The sequence below is a fragment of the Besnoitia besnoiti genome, chromosome XII (assembly GCF_002563875.1).
Source record: "Besnoitia besnoiti strain Bb-Ger1 chromosome XII, whole genome shotgun sequence".
Classification (NCBI taxonomy): domain Eukaryota; phylum Apicomplexa; class Conoidasida; order Eucoccidiorida; family Sarcocystidae; genus Besnoitia; species Besnoitia besnoiti.
Genome location: NC_042367.1, coordinates 1,623,769 through 1,648,000, shown reverse-complemented (window position 1 = coordinate 1,648,000; position 24,232 = coordinate 1,623,769). Strand labels below are relative to the sequence as shown.

The 24,232-nt window shown below is 56.4% G+C and overlaps 6 protein-coding genes across 6 annotated transcripts; 1 reads left to right on the top strand and 5 right to left on the bottom strand.

Moving 5' to 3' along the window:
• Positions 1 to 695: 695 nt before the first annotated feature.
• Positions 696 to 9,983, bottom strand: BESB_024310 (zinc knuckle domain-containing protein; the record flags this gene model as incomplete). The annotated part of the gene is made up of 17 exons (XM_029361133.1): positions 696 to 740; positions 1,414 to 1,483; positions 2,110 to 2,257; positions 2,483 to 2,601; positions 2,978 to 3,124; positions 3,411 to 3,498; positions 3,987 to 4,059; positions 4,468 to 4,627; positions 5,046 to 5,122; positions 5,293 to 5,344; positions 5,823 to 5,956; positions 6,440 to 6,556; positions 7,140 to 7,333; positions 7,798 to 7,848; positions 8,690 to 8,765; positions 8,984 to 9,186; positions 9,374 to 9,983. The coding sequence occupies 17 exons, from the start codon at positions 9,981 to 9,983 to the stop codon at positions 696 to 698; spliced, it is 2,364 nt and encodes a 787-aa protein (XP_029215948.1).
• Positions 9,984 to 10,964: 981 nt separating this feature from the next.
• BESB_024300 (beta-hydroxyacyl-acyl carrier protein dehydratase (FABZ)) lies at positions 10,965 to 11,750 on the top strand (the record flags this gene model as incomplete). The annotated part of the gene is made up of 2 exons (XM_029361132.1): positions 10,965 to 11,523; positions 11,614 to 11,750. The coding sequence occupies 2 exons, from the start codon at positions 10,965 to 10,967 to the stop codon at positions 11,748 to 11,750; spliced, it is 696 nt and encodes a 231-aa protein (XP_029215947.1).
• Positions 11,751 to 11,968: 218 nt separating this feature from the next.
• BESB_024290 (putative membrane protein) lies at positions 11,969 to 13,424 on the bottom strand (the record flags this gene model as incomplete). Its single annotated transcript, XM_029361131.1, has 11 exons — positions 11,969 to 12,008; positions 12,068 to 12,104; positions 12,161 to 12,218; positions 12,276 to 12,402; positions 12,466 to 12,494; positions 12,556 to 12,596; positions 12,706 to 12,805; positions 12,860 to 12,928; positions 12,982 to 13,044; positions 13,103 to 13,142; positions 13,351 to 13,424. 11 exons carry the CDS (start codon positions 13,422 to 13,424, stop codon positions 11,969 to 11,971), a joined length of 678 nt encoding a protein of 225 aa, XP_029215946.1.
• A 533-nt stretch (positions 13,425 to 13,957) lies between these two features.
• Positions 13,958 to 15,737, bottom strand: BESB_024280 (uncharacterized protein; the record flags this gene model as incomplete). Its single annotated transcript, XM_029361130.1, has 7 exons — positions 13,958 to 14,084; positions 14,189 to 14,348; positions 14,457 to 14,517; positions 14,615 to 14,866; positions 14,987 to 15,292; positions 15,383 to 15,412; positions 15,516 to 15,737. 7 exons carry the CDS (start codon positions 15,735 to 15,737, stop codon positions 13,958 to 13,960), a joined length of 1,158 nt encoding a protein of 385 aa, XP_029215945.1.
• A 628-nt stretch (positions 15,738 to 16,365) lies between these two features.
• Positions 16,366 to 16,719, bottom strand: BESB_024270 (uncharacterized protein; the record flags this gene model as incomplete). Its single annotated transcript, XM_029361129.1, has 1 exon — positions 16,366 to 16,719. One exon carries the CDS (start codon positions 16,717 to 16,719, stop codon positions 16,366 to 16,368), a length of 354 nt encoding a protein of 117 aa, XP_029215944.1.
• Positions 16,720 to 18,146: 1,427 nt separating this feature from the next.
• On the bottom strand, positions 18,147 to 23,325 carry BESB_024260 (uncharacterized protein; the record flags this gene model as incomplete). The annotated part of the gene is made up of 6 exons (XM_029361128.1): positions 18,147 to 19,949; positions 20,397 to 20,562; positions 20,902 to 21,197; positions 21,428 to 21,526; positions 21,904 to 22,113; positions 22,435 to 23,325. The coding sequence occupies 6 exons, from the start codon at positions 23,323 to 23,325 to the stop codon at positions 18,147 to 18,149; spliced, it is 3,465 nt and encodes a 1,154-aa protein (XP_029215943.1).
• Between the last annotated feature and the right edge of the window lie 907 nt (positions 23,326 to 24,232).

The following is a 24,232-nucleotide window of genomic DNA, read 5'->3' as shown; positions in this document are numbered from 1 at the left end:
GAAACCTCCACAGGCAGAGACGCGAGTTCGCAGGTGCATTCAGACGTCAAGTTTTGCAGCGAAAGCCAGTTTAGACGCGAGCGGAGGAAGCGGAAACGCACTCAGAAACAACGCAAGCGCGCCAATTGGTTGATGGATACAAGGAGAGGAGGAAGAGATGCAGCGAGCCGCGAGGAAGCAGGCGGCCTCACGCGCACAGGAAAAACACAGAAAAACGCGAAAATGGACCGCCACAGCCGCTGTCGCGCAAGGCGCCAGCTGAGAAGCAAGTCAAAGAGGAAAAACAAGGCGGTCGCGGCGCGAGCCTGCCGGCTAAAGACGCATCTACACAGAAACAAAAGAGATTCTCAGTCAACGCTCCCTGTGACGCAAGTCGTCGTGAAGAGGAAGCACAGACACGCGCTTCCAAGCCTCGGCGACGCGCTCGCGTCCCCGACCGCAGGAAGGTCGCTTCTTTCCTCGGCGCCAGGCGACTACCTTCACGCAATCCATAGAAAGACGTCGCTGTGCGGGAGTGCGTCGCGTCTCAGCCGAGCCGAAACACGACAGACAGCTTCCTTCTCAGCTCTCCCCGCAGGCGCTATCCTTGACGCGCGCGAAAGCCGCCACAGAAGAAGAGAAAAACGGAAACGAAAAGAAAACGAAACGAAAAGAAAGAGAAACGAAAAGAAACAGAAAGCGGAGAGCCGCCGCCTTCACCGAGAGGTCTTTGTGGGGCAGTCGCGCGCAATGTGACCGACCTGGAAAGAGAGGACAAGGGGCATGCCACAAAAAGTGGAAAAAAAAAAGGAAACTCTCATCTCGCCAAGCCGGAGAAAAAACACAGCCTGGGAGTCGCGGTCCGCTGCGCACACAGCGGAGGCAGAGAAGGTAGACAAAATCAAAACCTCGCCTTTTTCTTTCCCCTGCCGCCAGCACTGAACTTTCGCGTGCTGGATCCTGTCGTGGAAACAGATTTTTTCGGCTCCGCTTCTCTCCCGGCACACAGGTGATATCGCACCAGAGGAAAGCATGTATTCCCAGTCTACGGCTGCAAGAAAGGAGAGAAGTGGTCTTCTGGCAAGCGTGCAGGGTGAGGCAACGCGCTGCATCCGCGAAAAAACCCGCAAATTCGCTCTTTGGAGAACAACGCAACAGGCTTCCAGAGCGAGCGTCGTAAACTAAACCTGTCGGGCTTGCGGATTCTATCGCTGCAGACCTGCCTCTCCTCTGTGGTCCGCAAGACTCTATCGGCACGACATAACAAACTTCCCCCCGTTCCCCCCCCCAAAAAAACCCATTCCTCGCCTGCTGGCGAAGTCGCTCACAAAAATACGCACGCTCCACGCACCACCCTTCGATCTTCTTTTCTACAGATGCGCGGCGGCTGCTTCCTCAAGCTCCGCGTCAGGAGCGAAGTTCCCGACGACTCACCTTGCCGCAGAGGTAGCAGTTTTTGTCGGCGAAGCGCTGCGCCTGCTGCTCCAGCCGAGCCGCTGCTTTGCTGCGGTCAAGGCACAAGGAAGACCACAGTGAGACAGCCAGTTTGCATGCCCTAAAAGGCCTACACCTCGGATGCAACCTACGCAATGTCTGCTTGAAGCGCTGGTCATGATCACTGCGGATTTAGTAGAAGCAAAGAACCCATCCGGGAGCGCGGTATGTGCGAAAGCAGCTAACCCGCCATGTAAGACGCAAGTCGCCTGCGGTATCGCACTACCAGCAAGAATCAAGAAGTTCGCACACTATACGTGAACAGTGACACACCCACTGACTTCATTTCGAGTACGATACAAACAAGAGTCCACGAAAACAAGAGAGGAGACAAATACTAACAAACCGCCTGTTTTGAATGGGATTACTCTTAACACACGCGCACGCCTCTCCCCGCACCCCTCCAGGGGGACTCTAGTTAAATAACTATAGCTGGAGTTACACGTACCTCGAGACATGTGAACTCAGATACACTAGGTGAAAGACGCAGTTGTTGCATGCAATGTCCTGCGTTCCCATCCCGCTGTTGCCTCTCAACTATATGCTGACAGATATCTCTCTCCTCTCGAGCCTTTCACGTCCTAAGGCCTGTGCGACGGCCCTCCCGCGCCCGCGAATATAAGCCGAAGACCTTACTTGCTCGCAATGATGTCGTGGTACTTTCCAGCTCTCTGGCGCCTGAACATTTCGAAGGGATCGTCGGTCGCGGGCGGCTGCTGTTTCTGCTCCTTCCTCTCCTCGACTTCTGCCGCAGCGCCCAGCCCCAGACGCGCGCCGCGGAGCCCTGAAACCGCGAAAAAAACAAAGAGCGAAAATGACTTGGAAGCAGCAACATGCTCACACGGTCGGCAAATTATCTTCACAGGCACAAAAAAACTACTTGAACTTTCCAAGAAAAATCGAAAAAAACGTGCATATGCAGCGATGTCTCATGTCCCCTGCACATCAGTCTCCGCTTTAACGGAGGCACGAAGTGAACAGGGACTTCGGTTTCACTGCCAACATTTACCTGGATGCCCTGAGAAAGAGCCGTCGTCGCCGACACCCATCTCCGCGTTGACCCACGAAGACGTTTTCTCAAAGGTCGCGCCGCGCTTATCGACTTCGCGCATGCGCCGCTCGCGGTCACTGAAGATAAAAAAATAAAAGTATAGGATGTCTCCACATTTCCCTGCCTAGTCACTAGCCGCGCCTCCGTCTCTTAGCCACGCGACGACCCCCCGGTCGAAAACAGATCCGTGAATTCACATGCGCATACAATACGTATAAAGTGTAAATATGCATATGCGTGCACATATATATATATATATATATATATATAAATACGTCGATCTCTTCGCGGCTGGGAGATATAAAGAGGTGAGCGCCTCACGACGACAGCCTCATTGAGCCGTTCTCTTTTTCTCCGCGCAGCACATGCAATTCTTGTTCTCGCGTCGCCGGCGAGAGCGTCTCTTTTGCTCTCTGCTGGAGCATTCCGCCGCGTTTCCCTTCGCGAGCTTACCGCTCTCGCAAGCGGTTGTCGAGGCACGCAGAGGGCGACGGACTGCGCGAGCCGCTGCGCCTGGAGCTGCGAGAGCGGCTTCCTGAACGCGATTTTTTCCCGTCTTCTCGAGATCCGCGAGAGTTTGAGCGCGACCGTCCTCGCTCGCTGAGAAAGGCGCCACCACACGCGGACGCCTTAAATGCAGTGCTCCAGTCGATGCACACATATATTACTTCGCAGGCATGCACGCACATGGATGCATCACAGCCCTACACGCGCATTGCGCCCACGCAACGAAACCAACAAATCGATACATAATCATATTTTCTAATTTATGTTTTTGTATATATCCACGGCCCGCAGCTCCTCGATTTCTGAGTGCCCACAGCTACGCACTCGCACGCATGTATTTGTGAGAAATCGGAGTTCCCTTCGAAAGCCCGCAACCTACCGCCGCCGAAGTTTTTCCTCGACTTCTTCCAAGTCCTCATAAAAATCGCGAATCCGATCCAAGAGGTAATCCGAAGGAGGCTCCGGCGCTGCGCGAGGAGAGGAGAGAGAGAAAGCGACAAAAAACTGACTCTGATTCACAAGGCACGATAGATCAACCAGTTTATTTACGAGACTATATATATATATATTCATTTCCCTATCCATATATGTCTACCTACATATATCTATCTCTTTATATATTTATATATATGCCGTCATTTACGTCGCCATCTATCGGCGAATACGTCAGAAAAAATTCATATACGTTGAGAGGTATGCATGTGCATACCCGTTTCTCCGTACATGTAAGCGAACAGAAATGTATACATATATTTATTCATGCATATGAGCATCTACCATGTATCAACCAGAGACACGGCCATAACGGAGTGTGTATTAGACTCAACTCCACACACATACGTGAAAAAAAACACAAACACACACATATATGAACATAGCTATACAAAAATACCATGGACACATACACAAATATATGAGTGAAAATTTGAATGCGGGTGCGTGCGGAGGAGCGTACGCGGAAGCTGCTGAGGCGTCGTTAAGGGGTCTAGAGCGCGATAAGGGACGAACGCCGTCTGCATGTTCTTCGCCTGAAAAAATTCAGCCGCGTGTCAAACATGCAAAATACATTTTCTCGCATGCATATATATATGGGAGAAAATGTGGAGAATCTATACACTCTACAGACATCTACGAGACGAGATGCCTCGCCACGTATATACACAGAGCGGCCCCCGCGCTCCCATATTCCACTCGAAAATGCGAAAAAAAAACTCTCCACACCGAGCCTCGCGACTGCCTCGCGTCCGCGCCTCTAGGTCGGCCAGCCACCTCCATATGCCTTCGCGGGCACCTATCCGTGTGCACATGCACACACATACCTACATGCATAGATATGTCTACACATATCTAAACGTATCTACATATATGTATAGATATCTGCATATATATATATATATGTAAGTATATAGAAATATATGGATGTGTGTCTGGCCTACTCGCTTGCTCATGCTGCGCAGCATGGTAGCCATCATGCCAACAGGAATGCTTTCTGGCGTGCTGCCGAGGTCATCTGGGCGGCAATCGAACCCTCCGCCGGGCGACCCGCGCGCCGGACCCGACCGCGGCGGCGGCGGCGGCGGCGTGGGGCTGCCCTCGCTCATGCCGCCTGCGAGAAGAGACACACCCGCCAAAGAACCCCCTCTCGCGTCAAAACGAAACAGCAACGCAGAAGGATGCAGCCCGCGAGCGACTCTCTGAAGAAGTTTGAGAAAGACAGACACGCGACGCCTGGATTTCGCTCTTCTGCCTCGACGCAGGCAAGCGGGAAAACAATCCCCCCTCCCCTTCCCCCCGCGAGTCCGGCGCTGTGCGTCCCCCGATGCAAGCGATCGCGCTGCGTTGAGCCTGCAGTGCATGCTTGCTTCGTTCAACCCTAGACCCTAGGCGCCGTACCAAATCTAGAGGTATGTTAGCACGATAGTTACAGAGCGTTCACCAGCTTATATCTGCACTTAGGCGAAACCATGACAGCGACACGAATCCACGCTGCGCACGAAGTTAAGGAGACATCCACTGGTGTCGCGCGAACTCACCGTGGTAGCCGACAGGCGAGACGCCTGGCTGCATGTACGTGTGTCGCGCGTGATGCCCCTACGCAGAAAAAGCATGAACGACGCCACGCCTTCCTCTGCAAAACAGCTTGCAGCGGCCAGGACGTGAACATGCCGACAGCCTTGCTCCCTTCGAAAGGCTGCCGCCAGCGACGCCAGCGAGCACACACAAAGCAAACATCCAGAGGTGCGCACCTGTCACCCACGTACCTGCACCGGGTCATCCGGCGGAGGCGGCGGCGGCGGCGTTGCGAAGGAACCTCTGAAGTACAAAACAGCAAAACCGCACACCCACGAAGCTCAGCGTGCGAACCTAGAAAGAGAAAGGCATACGGGCTCAGGCGCCCGAGAAGATGTGGCAGATGTGTGGCTACACACATCTCGCGGTGCTTGCTCCCGCCTACATAACAATACGTATACATAAGTATACCTGGATACATATAAATAATGGATATATATAACATATATAAACAGATGTATGCAGCGCGTGACGACAGGACGAGTTGGAAGTTGAGCAAAGCGTTTGAAACCTGCGAGGCATTGCGAGAGGCGCGCAGCTTCCTGAACCTCTTGCGGCGCGTGGAGAGCAGAAAGCGACGCGGAGCGAACCTTGGTCGCCGTTGCGTTTCTCAGAAGCCCGGCAAGCCCACGGAGACTCTCGACGTCTCTGCCTCTGATTCAGAAATCAGCAGGTTTAAACCGAGTTTCCAGTCCCCACCAAGTATTTGTACACCGCGCACCTGTCGACGATGTCGCTCGACGTGCCGCCCAAATACCTCCCCAGATCCGGGGAAGTCATCAAAAAACTCATTTCCTCCTGCTCGTCCTCGTCGATGATGCCGCGCTTGACCCAGAGAGTCAAAATCTTCTCCACCTGCAAAAACGTTGAGTGCACACGCAAAAGCTTCCAAGCGAACGGAGCGAAAAATCGACACAACGGACCTCGCCTCAAGGCGCGCAGTCACTCCGGAAAACGCGCGATGCAGTCTCGCGCGCGTAAGTCAAATCACGCTCAAAATACCGTCCAAGCCCCCGTCACGCACCCACACGGATGGACGCAGCTGCGCACAAGTTAATTACGCAAATGAATACATTGACACCAGACCACAGAGAAGATACATACAGATACATGTAGGCATATAGACAGACATATAGATGGATTGATAGATAATGTATGCATACACTTAGCGAGAGAGAGGGAGAAAAGACTGAGAGCTGATGCAGGGGCGCAGAGAAGCTCGCAGGCCACGAGAGCGCCCGAAGCTGAGGTCGCGGGGACGCTGTGGAACGCGCAAAAATCGCGCAGGCGGATCGCCGCAATACAGTTCGCGGATATCAAGTCACTTTGAGAACTTGCCTTGTCCGTGGGGCCCTGGTCTCGCGCGGCGGCTTGGTAGGCGTCGCGGAGCATCCAGACGAGGTATGGCTTAAAGGCACTTAGCAGCGCGCTGGACTTCTTGTGAACGAACTCGTTCTGGGAAGAGGACAGTGGACAGAAAGATGGAAAAGCCTTGCGCAGATTCGCCAGAAACAGGCGCCGCCACGCGAAGAAGTAAGAAACTGGCGAAATCGCGACAGAGCAGACCTCCAGAGCGCCGACATTCAGACAAGGAACCGCGTCACCCTTTTTCCAGAAAAAAGCACACCCCACACAGATACGTGAGCCGCCGTGTCCGCTGTGTGACCCTTGCTCAAGTCTTGACGCCTGCGTCCCGCCAAACGCAAAAAAAAACAGGCATCTACCTGAAGCCCTCTTTCTGCTGCGATGCACAGAGTACCCAGATCTGCCGCGCCACAAACGAACGCGAATTTACTAAGCCAGGCGCTGTTCATCCCGACAGTCATGCCTCTCAGCCGCGTCGGTGCTGGATGCTTGCATACACGCACAATCCTTCTAGCGTATTCACGCAGAAAGATATGCATATAATCATCAAACGATTCGTTTATATATATATATTTGAATACGTATAGGTGATGTGTGATGAGTTCGGGAGCTTCAACGCGGGTCAGAAGGAGCGCAGAGGCGCAGTCTGTCGCTGCATGCGGCCTCCGCCCACCTGAGCCACGTCGTGAACGAGGTAGAGGACGTTCAGCTTGTGCGCGAAGACGCCGAGGGCCGCTTGTCTCTTGCGAATGGCTGCTGCGAGGCTGCTCGCCGCCTCGTCGCTTCCGCCGCCGTTCACTTCGATCCAGTGGCGCCCGTTGCGAATCGCCGTCGATGTCGCCTGCTTCTCCATCGATAACACGACGTCTGCAAAAAAAAGCAGCACAACGCACAGGTAATACACAGGTCAGCCCCTTCGCAGCCCTCAAACACAAACACGCATATCCATGTATATACAGATATGTATATATGTATTCATACTTGTAAATATGCGTATGTATATATATGCAAAAATACGTATATATATGAATAGATGTATATATTTGTATATACACGAAGATTCGTATATATATAAATATATGCATATATATGTAAATATTATATGCGAATTGGGGGAAAGGGATACAGAATAGTGAGCCCCGGAGTGTGTGTGCATCGATGGAGAGAGAGCGCAATGCGTGCTCGTCCGGCGGAAACTATCAGGACCGAAGGACGATGCAGGCGCCGAAGTGTGCCCGCCGATGAGGGCAACTCTGTTGTCCCACTAGCAGAGAAACGCGCGCAGCGAGCCGTCTTCTCGCCTGCGGCCGCTTTCTCTTCTTCTCACGCACCATCTAGCTCCTTCGCGAGGGCCTCCGACAGCGGCGCGGGCTCCGGGGGCTCTACAGAGAAGCAAACAGTGTGGAGGAAGAGAAGAAGGCACATGGATCGGCCGAGAGAAGCGCCAAAAGTCAAAACGGGGAAACTATGTGATGGTGACATGCAGATGAGACTGAAAGCCCACACCCAGAAGGACGAACACACGACTCCCTGCTGTTCGACGCGAGGGCTCAACGCGGAGCTCGAAGAGGCACGCTGGAGGCCGCGCAGGCCTCGAGCCACGAAAGACAGGAAAGCCTCGCCAGACTCCACTTTTCAAATGACAACGCACCAATATGTACATATATACAGATATATATATGTATACATTTATGCATGCGCAGAGGCTGCATGTTACGGCGCTGTAGAGGATGAGTCGGCTGCGGCAGCCACGCAGGCGCGGCGCGGCGGCAACCGCAGGAAGACGCCGCATCACTGTGAGAGAAGCAATTTTGGGTTTTCCGTGGAATCTACTTGGAAGAAGAGGCTTGATAGTGCTGCCGTGAATACATGATAGACAGCCCCGACAGCAGTGGTTAAAGTATACGCTGTCACGCGCTCTACAGTGCCCCAAGTTGCTCAGGAAGATTAAATCCTATTCAGGCTCTGAGAGAAGCCCCGCCGGAAACGCGTAACGAAGTTCGAGGCGCAGTCCGCCGCAGCGCGCCACACCCTGGCCGTTGGCGGAGCTCGCCACAGCGAAGCCGCGAGACGAAGAGACGCCGCCTCAGACCGAGGCAAGACGGGTGAATAAAAGAGGAGGAAAACGTAGGATTGACATGGTGCAAGAGACAAGAGAGATAATAGAATAGGAGAGGAGAGACAGGAGAGATCTGCGCGCAGAGGCAGACGCGAAGCTGTTACCTTGGTACTGCATGATGAGGGAATCGATGTCAAACTCTCGCGCCATGTGCCCGTTGTCCTGCGCTTGTCCGCCACCCTGCGCGGACACAGACAAGAGAAAACACGGCAGAAAATGCCGACTGAGGCCAGAGAGAGCTGCAAATGCGCGAAGTCAGGGGATACAGACAGCCGCGTTCTTGACGATTGCAGACCGCCGCCGCCCCACTGGACTGCTTAAAAGAGCTAGAAGCGTTAGATTTCAATATCCCGCTGCACTAAGGTTTCTTGCCCCTTTCGCGGCCTCATCCGCCTCACCAGGCCTGGCATGCCCGCCATCCCGAGGCTCGGATCGGCAGCCTGTCTTGCCTGCTCAGCGGGATCCAGGCCCTGCTGCAGGCAAGCGACCGCGAAACGAAAGTAGTCGTAGCCCTCGCCGCCGTTGATGAACGCGAAACGCGGATCTGCGCCGTCGCGCTGGCGCACAAGCGCCTCCATCTCGGGATTTCTGCAGCAGTACTCTGCGCAGACACACCACAGGTCGCAGCCGCGCGGAATGAAGCGAGCCCTGCAAACAGAAGGCGACGCCCGACGCCGTGGCTCCACAGCGCGGGGGTCTAGCCTTTGATCCGCCGCTCTCCGCGGCGCTCTCGAGCGCCAGGACGCCCCTGCGGCGGCTGAGGCAGCTGAGGCGCGTGAGGCACCTACCGGCGATTGTGTGGATGCGTTTCACGAGTTCAGGATCTGCGGGCGGTCGCACGGGCGGCGGCAAGCCGTATGCAGCTTGCTCTGCGGAGTATCCGCAGGCGCGCTGGGCGTAGGCGCCCCCCCCCGTCTGCTGTGCGTAGTAGCCCGTCACGCCGTCCCCGTAGGCCGCGGAGGCGGGCGAGCCGTATACCATCTGCGCGCCCTGCGCGGCCGCGTGGTACTGCTGCTGCGCGTAGTCGACGGCAGTCGGCTGAGCCGCGTAGAGCGCGCCTCCGGCCTGCTGCTGGCCGTACGCCAGGACCTGCTGCTGCGCAAAGCCGCCGGCTTGCCCCTGCTGCGCGTAGGGACTCGCGGCCGCGTGGCTGTAGGCGGCTTGCGCCGAGGGCGTCTGCAGGTACTCGGCGGGGGCGCCCTGCGAGGCCTGGGACGCGTGGGAGTACATCGCGTGCTGGCTGTAGCTCGCCTGGCCCTGCGCGTCGTACGCGCCCTGCGCCTGCATGTACGGACTTGAGTCGGCCGCCGCACCCCCCATGTAGGCCTGCGGCGTGACCTGCGCAGCCTGCTGCTGCATTGCGCCCGCGTACGGAGACGGGACCGCCGGAGACCACATGGCGGCAGCGAGGGGCGAGCGAGGAGGCAAAGGAGAAAAGTGAGCAGGTCCAGGCGGAGGACGAGCCCGGCGGAGGACGAGCCCGGCGGAGGACGAGCCCAGCGGAGGACGAGCCCGGCGGGGGGGGCGCGGGGCGAGGAGCCGGATCCCTGCGCAAGAAGGGCCAGAGAGAACTCGAGACGCCAAAGCCCTACGCGTTTCCGCCTCCTCCTACGCTGAACAGACAACTGCCAGGCCCCTGGATCTCCCTCAAGAGTCTTATCTACGGGCGCGCATGGAGCCGCCGCGAGGCCGCCGCGCCGGAGCTGGGAAGGAAAGACGTGGTATGCGAAGGCAATCCGGCGGATCCGGGGAAGAACATGAGGCTCCTAGAGAAGGGATTTGCGGAGAGTGGCGCCAAACTGTCTCAAAGGTCGCACGGACAAGCCTGCGAAGGCGCGAAACATCTGGCGGGCCGACAGCTGTTCCACGAAGGCAAAGGCAGGTGGAAGAACTGCATGCGCCACACCGGTGAAGGCATACCGAGATGGAGAAATATAAAAAGCGGGAGTCAGCGGGGAGTTTCGAGTCAAAGGGTCACGCAGCGCAGGTGTTCCATGCGCATCGATTTGCGAGGAAGGCACATGCCGCTCCCCGCTCTTTTCGCGCCAAGGTCGCCGGCCGAACAGCTTTTCCCGGGCACGCACCACCGCTGGCATTCAGGCCAGCTAGAGTCTCCCAGACCAGTTTGCCCGCACCGGCAAAGGGCCCGCCGCGGGAAGGCGGGCCCTTGGCTTAGAGAAGTTTCTCAGCCTCCGGAAAGTGCCGCGACCTACATCAGAATTTTTCGTTATAAGCTGCTTGCAGCTCTCTGTTTGCTGGTGTCGCGCGCGCTGCAGACACGTGCGCCGAGTTCAGTTTCTTGTGCTTCCCCGTTGTCTTTGCAGACGGAGACACAACCCTCGTGAACGCACACGTTCGTACACCGCCGCGGACCCAACGATGGCGGGCCGTAGTGTCTATTTGTGGATTTGCACCCTCGTTGTTGGCCGCCTCGCCGACGCCTTCACTGTTGGCCCGGGTTCAAGATTCTGTGTTCGGCCCGCCGGAGGGAGCCTGGATGTCTCCCACGAATGCACAGGGCACGCTAGACGGGGAATGAATGTTTCACCACTCGGCGCCAAGTCGGCCACCTCTCTCTCTTCAACCTGGCGTGGAGCGAAGGAAATATCAGGGCTTACGGAGAGTTCTGCCGTTCCCGTGTTCGATGTAGAGAAAATCCGCCAGATTCTTCCTCACAGGTTCCCGTTTTTGCTCGTCGACAAAGTCCTCGAGTTCGAGCCAGGGAAGAGAGCCGTGGGTGTCAAGCAGGTAACAGCAAACGAAGATCAGTTCAACGGACACTTCCCAGGTCGAGCAATAATGCCAGGAGTCCTTCAGGTAGAGGCCCTCGCACAGCTGGCTGGCATCGTCGCTCTGCAGCCTCCAATCAGCGACGGCCAAGGAAACTTCTTCTTCGCCGGCGTAGACGGCGTTAAATGGAAGAAGCCTGTCGTCCCCGGTGAGTCATCGCTCTTGCATTCGTCACGGCTACACAAGCGACTATACTATGGTATATTCACATTCGCAATCGTGTTGGCGTGTGTGTCAGGTGACACGCTGGTCATGGAGGTGGAGCTGACTGCCTGGAAGGAGAAGTTCGGTATTGCTAAAGCCACTGGAAAGGCATTCGTGGACGGCAAGCCTGCTATCGAAGTAGGCGAGATGACTTTTGCGCTTGTACGGTGAATCTGCACCGATACGCTGGCAGTCATGTTCGTACACGATGGCGCGACGTCAGTACTGGTGGAGTGACACCACGTTAGACACCGATGGCTGTGCCATTCCTCGACACAGTTGACGTTCTCGACGCACCACTGAGCCCCAGAAGACGTTGTTGTCGGTATAGCCACACCTCAAACCGAAAGTGATCGTCCATGATACGCACGGGAAGATATGCAGTGAAGCTAGGACATGACACTGCTGAAGCCGGGGTCTCCGTACACCCTGTGACCATGTTTGGTATGGCGACAAGGGAGTGTGTCTAGACGATCCTTCCCACTTACCGACAGATTGATGTAGTCGCCTTTACCGCTTCCCATACTAAAACCAGAACCATTTCGCATCGAAATGGCGTTTGTTCAATGTGTCTGGTCTACCTTGAGACGTTGCCATGAAGAGAGAAGAGTATACCGGATATGGCAGTTTGCACGTGTACTGTGAATCCATAGCACCAGAGAATTCGGCAAGTCTACATATACACAGTAGGCTTACCGGAAAGTTTTTGAGCACGCATAAGTGAACCGGCCCCACAAAGAGACAGCCGCATAGGACAGACATGACGCTGTTCAGAACGTGCGTGATAACGTTGAACATGCCGCTGGCTGTCATCGCCCCCTTTCTGCCAGCAAGGTGCCACGGCATGCAGCACTGACTATCGCGTGGGTGAACACCAGGTTCGTACCTTGCGTAGTTACACGTGTTGACGAGATGCTGTGGACGGGATTTCCGTGCTGTAGAATCCAGCTTCTAGAAACGATGTGTGTCAACGTACCTCCAGTTTTTTGCATGAAGCATCGTCTCTACACGGGACGTCTATAGTGCGGCTCCGTAAGACCTACAGAACTCAGGGGAGCAAAACACACCATGCACCCTACCTCCTGTCTGAATCTGTGGAAAACCGTGCTCAAACTTGCTGACTCACGCGTGTAGCTCGGACCTACTGGCATGGCTTTTGATACTGCAGATATTTCTTGAAAGTGGCTCCAGTTAGGCCTAATGTAGACGTCTTCCAGTTTGCGAAGCTAGAAAAAAGGTTTAGGCTGACAGCGGCGCCCAGCAAGAAGAGTTCATCCTACCTTGTGAAACTGTTGTTTCAGCATCAGGATAAAATTCTTGACTTTCGCGGTTTCCTCGTCCTGAGGGACCTGTACTACCGTATCGTCGACGCCCAATATTGGTGGAGTCTCAACGCAATCACCGCAGTCTGTACAACCCTGTACTGGTCGTAAAAGTCGGAGCCGAGATGCTCCGTCAACGTGGTCTGCGGAAACACTATATATACGGGTGGTATGCAGCGGACAGCGGATGCCGCAGCGTACTTCGATGGCCTTTTCATCCTGCAAAGCTAAGTTTGAAGGCCTTCAGCAAATGAAGTGGCTCCACAATTGGTTGCAATACGAACTAACAAGCTTACAACTCATGGAAATTCTTTAGCATTCCTCTGAAATTCGGTTATAGGAGGAAATCCGCATTGACGAATTAAAAGCAAACCTGAAGTATGAGAGTTCGGCCGCTGTTGATACATTAGCCATATCCAGATAGGCGGTCTAATGTAAGGCTTGCTCACGGACCTCCATATTGTTCTTTTAGCCGCCGCTCAACCTCATTAATGACTATAGGCCAGAGCGCTTGAGTCGTCATCGACCAAGCAATGTTGTAAAACCCTTACAGCTAGGCGGAAAGGGGCTGGATAAGTGACCTGTTACCACTGGCACCGAAACTAGAGCCAGAAATTCAAGAGGGAATATCGGTAACAGAGTCCTCATCGTGCCGACGTCTTCGTATTATCTCGCCCCGGCAGGAGTAAATCACAAGCAATGCGCAGCTGGGGGTACCGTGTCAGGGCCCTGACATGCTAGATGTCCATACACCCTATAGAAACCGCAGTCGCTCAGCCCTCTGTAAGGAATCTACTGTTTTCAAAAGTTGCTAGCTCCTAGCGTTTCACGCACCAGCAGTCCAAAATGTCAATTTACGGAGACCGCCGCGCACTGCAACGTCGGTTACCACCACAGAAGAACCAACCCCCGAGGCGTGATTGCCTGTGGCAGCATATACTCAACGGAACAGGACTGCCGCCACTGGTGTGTGTGGGTATAAGAACTGCATACTATGCGACAACCTTCACAGGGCAAACACCTCCCTGCGCGGGGGCCAGACGCCGTAGTCCTTAGTTATGGGGAACAGTCATCTCTCTGGAACACGTCGTTCCATGTAAACAGGAATCCTGCTTTTTCCTGGGCAGACGAGGTCGGAAGCGAGTGGGGCGGCAGCATTCTCGCTACTTTCAGATAAAGAAACCTGATGGTCAACATTTGCACCGGACAGACGATTTACACCAGCGTTCGGCTCGCAAATAAACGTCACCCCACGACGACTGCAGCACTGTACCTCGGACTGCTTACCTCGAAAGAGTAAATGCAGCGCTAATGCCCATCGCCATGACGATGCAGACAATGAACTGCAGGAGAGCAGTGAACGCTCCCAGCCGTGAAAGCTCCTGGGTACTTAGGCTGGCTGGGTCGGCGCCATGGAGGACGCGAAATGCCTCGTTGTGAGAAATATCTGGGCAGGGAAAACAGAAGCGTGATATATACGCCACAGGCACGCGTTCAGAAGCACAGGTCAAGCAACAGACAGCTTGACTGGAGCTATGGATTAAGACATGCTTACGTCTGAGAATCTGACTCGCGAAGATTGGGGTTCCGTGTAGCAGGATTGGCCAGCTGATGACCTGAAGTAGCAGAGGCACACAGTCGATGCGAGGTTACATGAAGTGCTCTGGTCGGCGTCGACAGAAAACAAGCAGCCCGAAAACGTATCGTGCTCACCTTAATGAATGAAAGCTTTTGATGAAGAAGTTCTCTGCACGCCATCATGGATGCAAGAATAATACCGGTGGCCATCTGCATAGGAATTATGAATCCGGCGTAATACAGCGTAAAGGACCACAACACGCCAGCCTGGTGATCCGGCAGCCCATGTGGAGCCTGCCCGCTCCCAGCGTTCCCCGACACCATGACAAATTTCGGCATGCTCCTCAAAGAGCTAGCAACCTTGAGAGCTTGCATTCCGACGTCGACCTACAAACAGCAGCATATTTAGAATCGACTGCAGGTAGAGGATTTGGCGTAGGGGGTATGCTCCCTGAAAAATCCTGCTGGCATACCGCGGGCGCTCCCAGCTTGCTTGGTTTACCGTACCACTGCAACCACGCTTGACGCGACGACGCTATACGCGACAAAATCTCCGGGCCGCTGCACCAATTTTCTTGTGAACACCTTATAGATCACTGCGGCCTTGACCAACTCTTGTAACATCGCCTCCAGGACGAAGGTGTCGACGAAACTCCATAGCGGGTATCCCGGCCTGACGAACCAGGGTTTATTTGGGCGAAATGAAGCGAAATCAAGCAACCGTATTGCCATCGTCCATGCTGATCTCACCACCGGCAGAGCCATAGATAGTGGAAGTGCAAGCGCGAGCGTCGACAGTGCCACATAAGCCAGCTGCAGGAAGCATAGAACATATGGTAACCCAATTGGTAATCTCTCCCATGAGGATCTGATTAAAACACGAGGCCTGTCCAGACTCCTCACCTGCTGCGGAGATACTTTCCGTCCGAAGATCTGACAACACAGACACACAGGGGAAAAGTGGTATGCTTGCAGTGACTGCATTCGCGCAGGCCGAGCAGCGAACCGGGTTTTTCGTCTTAAGTACTTGGCTTACGTAGAGGAAAAATGAAAAGAGTACGCCCGCCGGCACCGTAGCTGTAACAGTCATGCTCCACATTCCAAATGTGGTTAAAAGTGTGCAGCCGAAAACGACTAAGGCGTATACAAAGAAAACAATCAAGCACTCGGCTGTGCATTGTCCTGTACAGAACGGCTCCGGCTCGTCGTCGTCCTCTTTGGCTTTCGCAGCCGGACCACGTATTTCCTGCTTCGTCATGATGAATCACTTGCAAAGGCAACTGGTAGGAAAGAAATTCGCTCAGCTTCAGCAGCACTGAAACCAGTCCACAGCAGGCTTGAAGAGTGTATGCCTCGGATGAGGAGACACTGGTGAATCGAACCGGCTCGGACGGGTGTATTTTAAATCAGGGTATGCGGACGGCCGCTCAGCACTTTACAGTACGTATGAGAGCCCTCCTCGATGAAAGACGGCTGTTCAATGCTCTTTAGTGACCCTTTTTCACTTTTTCGTGGGTGTGTCTGTTTTCTGATCTACGCGCAAGACATGCACAACTGCCACCGCGTAGTGCTCGAGTCCCGACACCCGCGGGATTGAATTGCTGTCTGTAGCGCATGCCACACTGATGGTCGCATTCTCAAGCGGAAGAGACGCCCGCCAAAGGTGTCGTAGTCCAAGCCAACAAACTGTTGAGTCCTCTAAGATGACTTCCAGATGTGTCTCTTCATATCTCTGAAACTACACTGGGACCACAGCAGTTGCCAACGTTACCCGTAGGAGACATGCACACCACGAAAGCACGCATCCAATAGCCCGGGGGCGCTGCGACTTTTTCCGTGACGCTAGGGCTCGCGATTGCTTGCGCGACCGGGCCCTTACACTCTGTCTAGATTCGGAGTAGCACAGAAAAGGTGAGGATAGTACGTGCCACGGATGAAGAGGATGATTGGGGACGGATGTCGCGACTGTGATGCCGTTCTTCAATGTGGAGAGGCTGCAGCTGCACGCTTGGGCCGTCTCCCCATCGTCGGCTGGCGAATGACATATCGTCGTACTCGATGCTTTCGCACTTGTTGACGGTGAAACTTGTTCTGGTCTCTTCGTCCACGACAGGGCGAAAGACCGTTCTTTGCTCTCCGGTCAACTGCGTCCCGTGCAATGCGTTGGGCGTTGTCTCGACTGAAATAGTACCGTATAGGAACTTGAGCGACGGGAGGGCATTGGAGGGCTCTCGCCTCATGAACTCTTCACCGCGTAAATGCGTGGAGAACCGACGCTTTTTTTATGAGTAAAAACCGCGATGATGGCCGCGTGTGCCCATCCTCAGGGCTCAGCGACCGGACATCGCAACAGCGTATGCGCCTTTTTTTACCTCTGACTCTCCTCGGGAACTGTGTGCACGTTTAGCCGGTCAGATACGCTTCTAGATTCGACAAGTTTCCGCGGAACCTTACCGGACAGAGTTCTCCTCGGTACCGAATTGTCTCTCCCCTTTTGAACTAGACCTCTTGACGTGGTAAAGAGCTGACAGCATTCATCACGCCCTAACCGCACCGACTCCTTTTTGGTCTCCAGTGTAGTGTGAGGCTGGCATATTTCTCGAAAACAGGTGGCTGCTTGCTGAACGCGTTAGCCGGCAGCACTGAGCACGGTAGGACGGTTTCACCTGCATCTGCATTAGGTCTATGAAGTAGCGTCCTCGGTCCTGCGCGGGTACTTCGTTGATTTACTAACCGTGCCCTACGGAACAACCGCAGCTCGTCGCCGCACCGGCAGAGGACTGCGGAGACTTTGATTATCTGTTGGGACGTGCGGGCTTGGATGATGCATTGCCGTTACTTCACCTCTTAACAGGCCTCAACTACCGATGAGATGTCAGCACATGAAGTTCCACCGCAGGGGGGAAGGCAGGGGATGGAGGATGCTTCAATCGCTTATCGACAGGAAGCCATACGGAACCATGTGCTCTTGGGTTGACATGCAAAATGAATTTGGAACTGCGGGTCACACCATCCACGGTGGCTTTTTCGGTGCAGTCAGCAACTGCCATGTGGAGGACGTGTTGCGTGCAACTGAAAAAGTCATGCAGTTCACCCCTCTAGCCACGATCCTACGCCGTAGTCCGTGCGAGCAGACACCCTATCCAGCCTAGGCTTCTGTGCGATCATTTTTGTTAATCCCAGCAGTCCGCCGCTCTGCACGGCCTCGTGCCTTCAGATGGAAAGACGCAGGACTCACTGCTCCCTGTCATGTAGCTCGAGAGACATCAAACGCACAGAACTGTCGTTCCCCTTCAGAAATCTACGTTTCCAGTTCCTCCACCTTGGTTGCCTAGTACATTCACTCCTGGAGACGGCGCCACCAGCGCCACGCAACACAAGCTGGTACTCCCTACTTTCTGCAAGTCCCTTTCCTTGAGGTGAGCCACGCAGGATCTGCCTGTGTGTAGCTCTTTGTCTCGCCCGGCAGTTCCTTTTTCTCTGGTGTGGCTACAGCGCATTCACACGGCGCTGTGGCAGACACACGACACTTCGCTTGCACGACTACGGAGAAAAACCTTCTGCGTGGCTGAGCGCGCCTTCGTGTGTCTCCCATCGACCACGCCAAGACGTCACATGCGTGGGAGAAGCGCCAACCCGGTCGGCGGCGATGTATGTTTTACGTTCCTTATTGCGGCGAAAGCGAGGAGGAAGACATAGTCGCGCTTACGGGGATAGGCCACAGCCCCCGTTGCATCAATCTGACAGTCTGCTGCGTGGGATCGTGCCCGACGTGCGTGTGTGAGGGCGCATCTACCGAGTCCTGGAAAGCTCTAGCGGCGAGATGCGGCGAACACCTCGAGACAACCAGCGAGCCCAGTTTGCTGCTTTTCTCCGCATGTGCGAGCTTCTCGCGAACTGGGGACGACGGCGGGAACTTCGAGTACGCGGCCCTCGTCACGGACGCCGCTGGAATCGTCGGCGATGCAGGCAGTCCCACAACGGGCACGCCCCCACGGGACAGCGAGGAGGAGCGTCGGACAGCAGCCGCGTCCGAATGGCTAGCAGGGGAGGCATACAACAGAGACGTCTGAGGGCACACAGCGTCCTCCTGCCACGAAGCGCTGCTCACCGCGCTCTTCACGTTCAGTTGGGAGGAGTCGGCAGGTAGCGAGGATGAGGGGCTTGCGAGCTCGCTGTCAGGCTGCGAACTCACCAGGCTTCTAGACGGCGTCGGCGGAATAGGTGATCTCTGCATCGACGGCCCGGTGGCAAGTGTGGCCTGGACAGCGCAGCTCTTCACACTCGCTCCTACAGGGCTCCCAGCAACTCTACAACCCTGTGGAGACGGCACAAAGGTCTTCAACTGCGTAGTAGCCGTTTTCCGCGCAGCGTTGACCCCCGCTTTCGTCGCGGACGGAGCCTTACGGGAGTTACTCTTAGCACACCGCGCGAGCTCGCCTGGCATCCGCTGGTGGCCGCCTCCAGGGCCCGTCCTCGTGACAGCTGAACCTAGTAAAGCGCGCTCCTGGTCTGCACTGGCGCCTTTCAGGCTCGAAGTGGCAGTCAGTTTGGCTCCACCTGCCAGCCGTCGTGACTTGGACTTGCCCCGAGTCTCCGTGGCTTCCGCACCTCGGTCCCCGTGCACCGCGCTCATCGACGCTTGGCTCGCCCCGCCCTTCTTCGCCGCTGCACCGGCAGTCAGGGTCTTTTTGCCTTGGTGACCGGTTCCTTCCAAGACAGAAAGCGAACTGCGCTTCAGCCCTGCGTCGGCCTCTCGCATTGCTCGCCCTCCGTGCTGCCCGACTGAGGTCGATGCACTCTTTAGCCGCCGAGATGCGCCTCGGCCCTCGCCCGGCGGGCAGCCGCCCCCTCCCGCCGCGTCCTCGCTGAGGCTCGCCGCTGCCCGCGGTTTCCGAGAAGCGATTCGCCGTGGCGCCGGAACTGCGGTCTCTTCACCGCAGCCCACTTGGGCGTTCACACTGAGTCTCCTGCGCGACGACCCTGAACCGTCTCGCATGGGCGACAGGGGATACCGCGACACCTGCCGCTGGAGGCCTTTCGCGTCTAGGCCAAAGGCCCCTCCAGAGGCGCGCCCTACCTCCCCCGCAGTCATGGCGACAGCCTGGAGGCGCAGCCGCGGAACCGCCACGCCGGGGCGCGACCGACTCAAGGGCCGCTGGGGCCCGGGCAGCGGCTCGTGCGCCTCTTCCGGGCGAGGCCCTGGGGACTGCCGGCTTAGGGCACGGTAGCTGGTATCTCCCGACACGTCGGAAGTAGCTCCAAGCCAGCGACGCCCCTGCTGCTCGGTGTGTGAAGACGCTGCGAGCGGCAGACTCGACCCGAAACGCGCCGTGGCGGAGCCGCCGGGGCCTGCTGAAGTGTAGGCGCGCGGTTGGGACTCCAGCGACCCGGGCAAACTGGACAGCTCCAGCGGCAGCAAGCCTCCAGCTTTCTTATGCGCCAGATCCAGAATCGCGAACTCTGCGTCCTGCGAGACACCCAGTTTGGACACCAAACCCTAGAAGAAAAAGCCTCGCGCGGCGCTGCGCTTCTAAACAGCTGCGCGAGATGGCGGAAAGCACTACGAGGGAAAGCACACCTGCGCAGATCCAGCGGCTCAGGTGAGACACCTAGAAGGCACGGCGCGTGGGAGTGAAACGAAGACGAACTGTGACTCCAGGTAGACTTGCGCGCTCTAGAGGTGTTTATGCCAGGTGGTGGCGGAGGACAGCGGCGACAGAAACACTACTCTGTCTCAATGTGGGTTCGACATTTGCCAGGCGTAGTTTGAAATGCATGCAAATTTGGCGGAAACAGTAGACGCGTTAGACTTAGGCGCTTTCAGAAAAGTCAACGGAGCTCTACCATGACTCTTGGTAAGGAGAAAGGAGAGTATGTTACGAGCTGGCGACTCCCGCCACTCTGCGCGACTTGCCTCGAACATGTTGATAAAGTTTGAAATGCTGTATCGTCGGCCGCGAGCCACGATCTCCAGGCGCTTCGTATGCGTATCAGGATCGGTGCCGAGCTGAACGCGCACTGGCATGCGCCCGTAGAGGTAGAGGCCAGGCCTGACACGGGTGAAGAGAATCTTGTTGATCCTGAGTCAACACGCCACATATACAGCCACGATTCTCTGTCTCGTGACGTCTCATCTCCTAAGGTTCGTCATTCCGCTCCCCTGATGGTCAGCCGACGGAGGACGGCGAGCGCGACGCCTGCCTGAGGCGGCCATCTCTACTCTACGCGCACAGCGCCGCATGCCTGGGCCTTCCCGACGCGGCTTTCGTTCATGCATCCCCTCCCGCCCCTCTACGCGGCTCTGCCCTTCTATAAGGCGACCGGCCCAGAAGCCGCGGCGGCGTGTGCCCCAGGGCGCCCCGGCTCACGCGGTGCTGGTTGTGCTCTGCGCATTCAGCTCCCAAACCTCGTCCGCTCACCTTTGGTTCACGAACGCAGCCAGCGCGACGTCCACGGGGCACGTTCGCACGGGGACGTAGTGAACCGCGCCGAGAACCGGGCAGACGTCGAACTGAACTTTTCTGTCAGGCGCCGACGCGCCTGCAGAGCTACCCCAACTCTGCCTGCGGAGCGGCAGGGCACAGAGACTGTCATCCTCTGGCAGCCGGGAGAGCCGCGTGGTGGCAAGGCTCGAGCGTCGCGACCGGGCCTCGTCCTGTGGAGCGCGCTGCTTGTCTTTGGTCAGCGAGGCCTGCATCCGTGTCAGCGCGCATGCCTGGAGCAGACGGCGCGCGCCACACAGCCAACAGTGGACTCGCACCACGAGGAGACACAGAGACTGGCTGGCGACATACGGAGCCGCCCAGGGGTGGGCTAGGGAAACGACGCATTGCGCGTGCGAGAAAGGGTCCGCAGGCGAGACAGGCAACGAACAGAGCCTGGGGCGGCGCGAACTGTGGGCCTGCTCCAGCCTAAAGAAGAGGGGCTAGAGAAGACGCGGCTCACCTGCTGCTGCATATCTTTGTTCACTGCCGTCAGAGCAGCAATATGATTCTTCAGCTCCATCTCGCGGTTGCTGCGGTCCCGTAGAGCCTTCTGAAGATACTAGAAATCCCCGACCCCACAGGAAAGCCTCGATAGGCGATATGGAAAAGCCGATCTCGCACGGACCTTCGCAAAGAGTTACAGCAGCCACCCTCACCGCATACTCCAGAGTTCCTCCCTGCGTTTGCTTGCTTCAAGCACATCAGCGCCTTACCTGCTCGCCGGACGATGTCAGTCACGCGACAGCCACGCGATGTCCGTTGAGGCAAGCGCTGCCTAGCCGGCCTCCATCCCCGCAGCGCAGTCGACGCACAGCGACTTAGCCTGATTCACGCATGACCTTCCCCCCCACCCGCCCAGATAAAAACAGACTTCTTTTCTATAGTCTGGGCTCGTGTGCAACGAATGAGAGAGCGATTCCCCTGGTTTGGCCTTACATCAGCGGTGCTGTTGGCAATGCGTAGCTGGGCCTTCAGCTGATCGACCTCCTCCTGCATCGCCGCCAATTCGTCTTCCTCTGTGGCAGCGTCGGCCGCCTTCGCTGGAGACGCGTCAGTTTCCTCTGGATGGAGCTTCTTTTGAACGCGCTGCTCGAGCTCCTTCACATTCAGCTCGGACTTCACGAGCTTCACATTCGCCTCAACAAGCTGCGCACACACAGCAGGCACTTCGCTGCTTTTTCAGCTGTTTTTTCAGTCAAGACAAAGTTGCAGACATACTCGAGCTACCAGACTCACAGTTCCCCGTCGACCGCAGAGAGAGGGGTGAGTTATAACAGAGAGTTGGCGCAGGGTGACAGGGCCACAGCCGCAGATGCAGTTCAGCGAACGCTCAGGAGACGGGAGTGAAAATTCGGGTCCCCAAGGTAAGCGCTCTGGCTCCGATACGAAGCAGCAAGCCCTCTCACAGAGCGGCTACCCCCTGCGAAGGAGAGGGCGTGTGTGCGGCTGCGTGCGTATGGAGCCTACTTGCTTCTGGCAGTCTGTTAGATGCGCGCGGAGGGATAGGATGTGCTTTGCGAGGACCTCAGGCGATAGAGCGAGGAGTTCACCCTCCTGGAATTCGTGAGAACTGTGAATCTCGCCGTCGGGGACCTCGCGGGTCGCACATGCATGGCCGTTCCAGGCCTCTCCCGAGGCTCGTGGTGACGGTTTGGCCTCGACGCTCGGAGTCGGTGAGGAGGCGCCTGTGGCGGGCATGTAGAGGCCGAGAGTTTCCCCTTTTAGCCAGTTGTCTCGCGGTCTGTGGAGCGTCTTGCGAAGGGCGATCGGCTCTCCACTGAGCGTATAGTCAGGCATGTGCGGCTCTTCCGCACCCGAGACCGACGTACCACATTCTTTGGCTCTAGCGGGCTCGGCGGAACCCTCCACGGAGACTGCAGGATCGCTGTCTCTGCGTGCCCGCCCTTGAGTCGCGGTTGACGATGAACTGGAGCCGGCCGCAGGCCCCCGGGGAGCTGGTTCACAAGGCGCGGAGGATCCACACTCGGGGGCGACAAATGTCTGGTTTGAGCTATTTTCTCGGAAATCGCAGACGGAAGATGAGAGCGCCACAAGACGATCCAGAGGTAGGCCGCCCTGAAGTTGGGATTCGCCAGACGCGGCTCTGCCGCTGCGGCTGTCGAGCTGCTCCTCGTGAGAAAATGCCGATATCCGCGCGGCCTCCATCGGGCAGGTAGCGTCGTGGACGCTAAGGAGCTCTTCATGGTTACTTGTTTCTACGCTGCTCGCCTCTGTGGTTTGTGAAGAGCCCCTCTCGGAGCACGCGCCTTCCGACTGAGCGGCGAGGAGGTTTTTGCGTCCGCTGAGGAGGAGTTCCGCAGTTGAAGACTCTAGAGTCTCGGCAGCTGATTCCGCCATTTTCTCGCCAAAAAGCGCTTCTACGTTCGTGAAAGACAGACACAGGACGAGAGAAAATGGCGCTTGCGAACCTAATTCGTTCCTTCTCTCCACCAGAAAAACGTTGACAGAAGGGTCCTGCTGGCGCGGCTACAGTTACAAGACACGCCGCAGCAAACTCGCATATGCGAGTGGAACCTAGGGGGTCTGCGAATTCAGATGCACCTGAGTCCACCAAGCTGCATCGCTGCAAAATGAAAGGTGTTTCACGCTAGGAAAAAAAACTTCCGGGCCTGGAGAGCGGGAAGTTCGGTTCGTTTTCAAAGCCCTTTGTCAGCTGCTGTCGGAAACCGCCGGCAAGCAGCTTTTCAGGCGAAGGACGTGAGCAAACGGACTGCGACAGGACAAGCGCGCGAGAGCTAGTGAGCGTGCGCGCTCCCTTCAGCCTTGACGCCGCGTGTTGCTGTACTTGTTTGAAAACCAGCAGGAAACGCAGAGAAGCGACGCCGCCGGCGGAATCCAGCGCTTGTGGACAGGCACCGCGGCCCGCCTTTGATTTTGAGCCGAAACGATTTGCAAACGTGTTTAACGTCAACCAGCGCCTGACGACTCGCCGCCGCGCAGCGGAGAGACTAGACAAAACTTCGAAAGCCTGAGAAGCGCCACAAACGTCGAAGGCCTGTTTGAGGGCCTCCCACGCACCGCGGCCCCCCTCAAGGCGGGGGCAGATAACAGACACAAAAACCGAAAAGGGGTGATGCCCTCTGATTTCTCGCCCTCGCGTCGCGCCCGTGAGGATCACCCCCTGCTGGAGAGGAAGTTCATTTTTCTGTACTAGGGGAGGTATTCGACACCCGAGCCTGAAGCGTCAGAAGGCACGAAAATGCAGCGATCTGGGGACAACGGCTCTCCAAAAAACCTGCGAGTC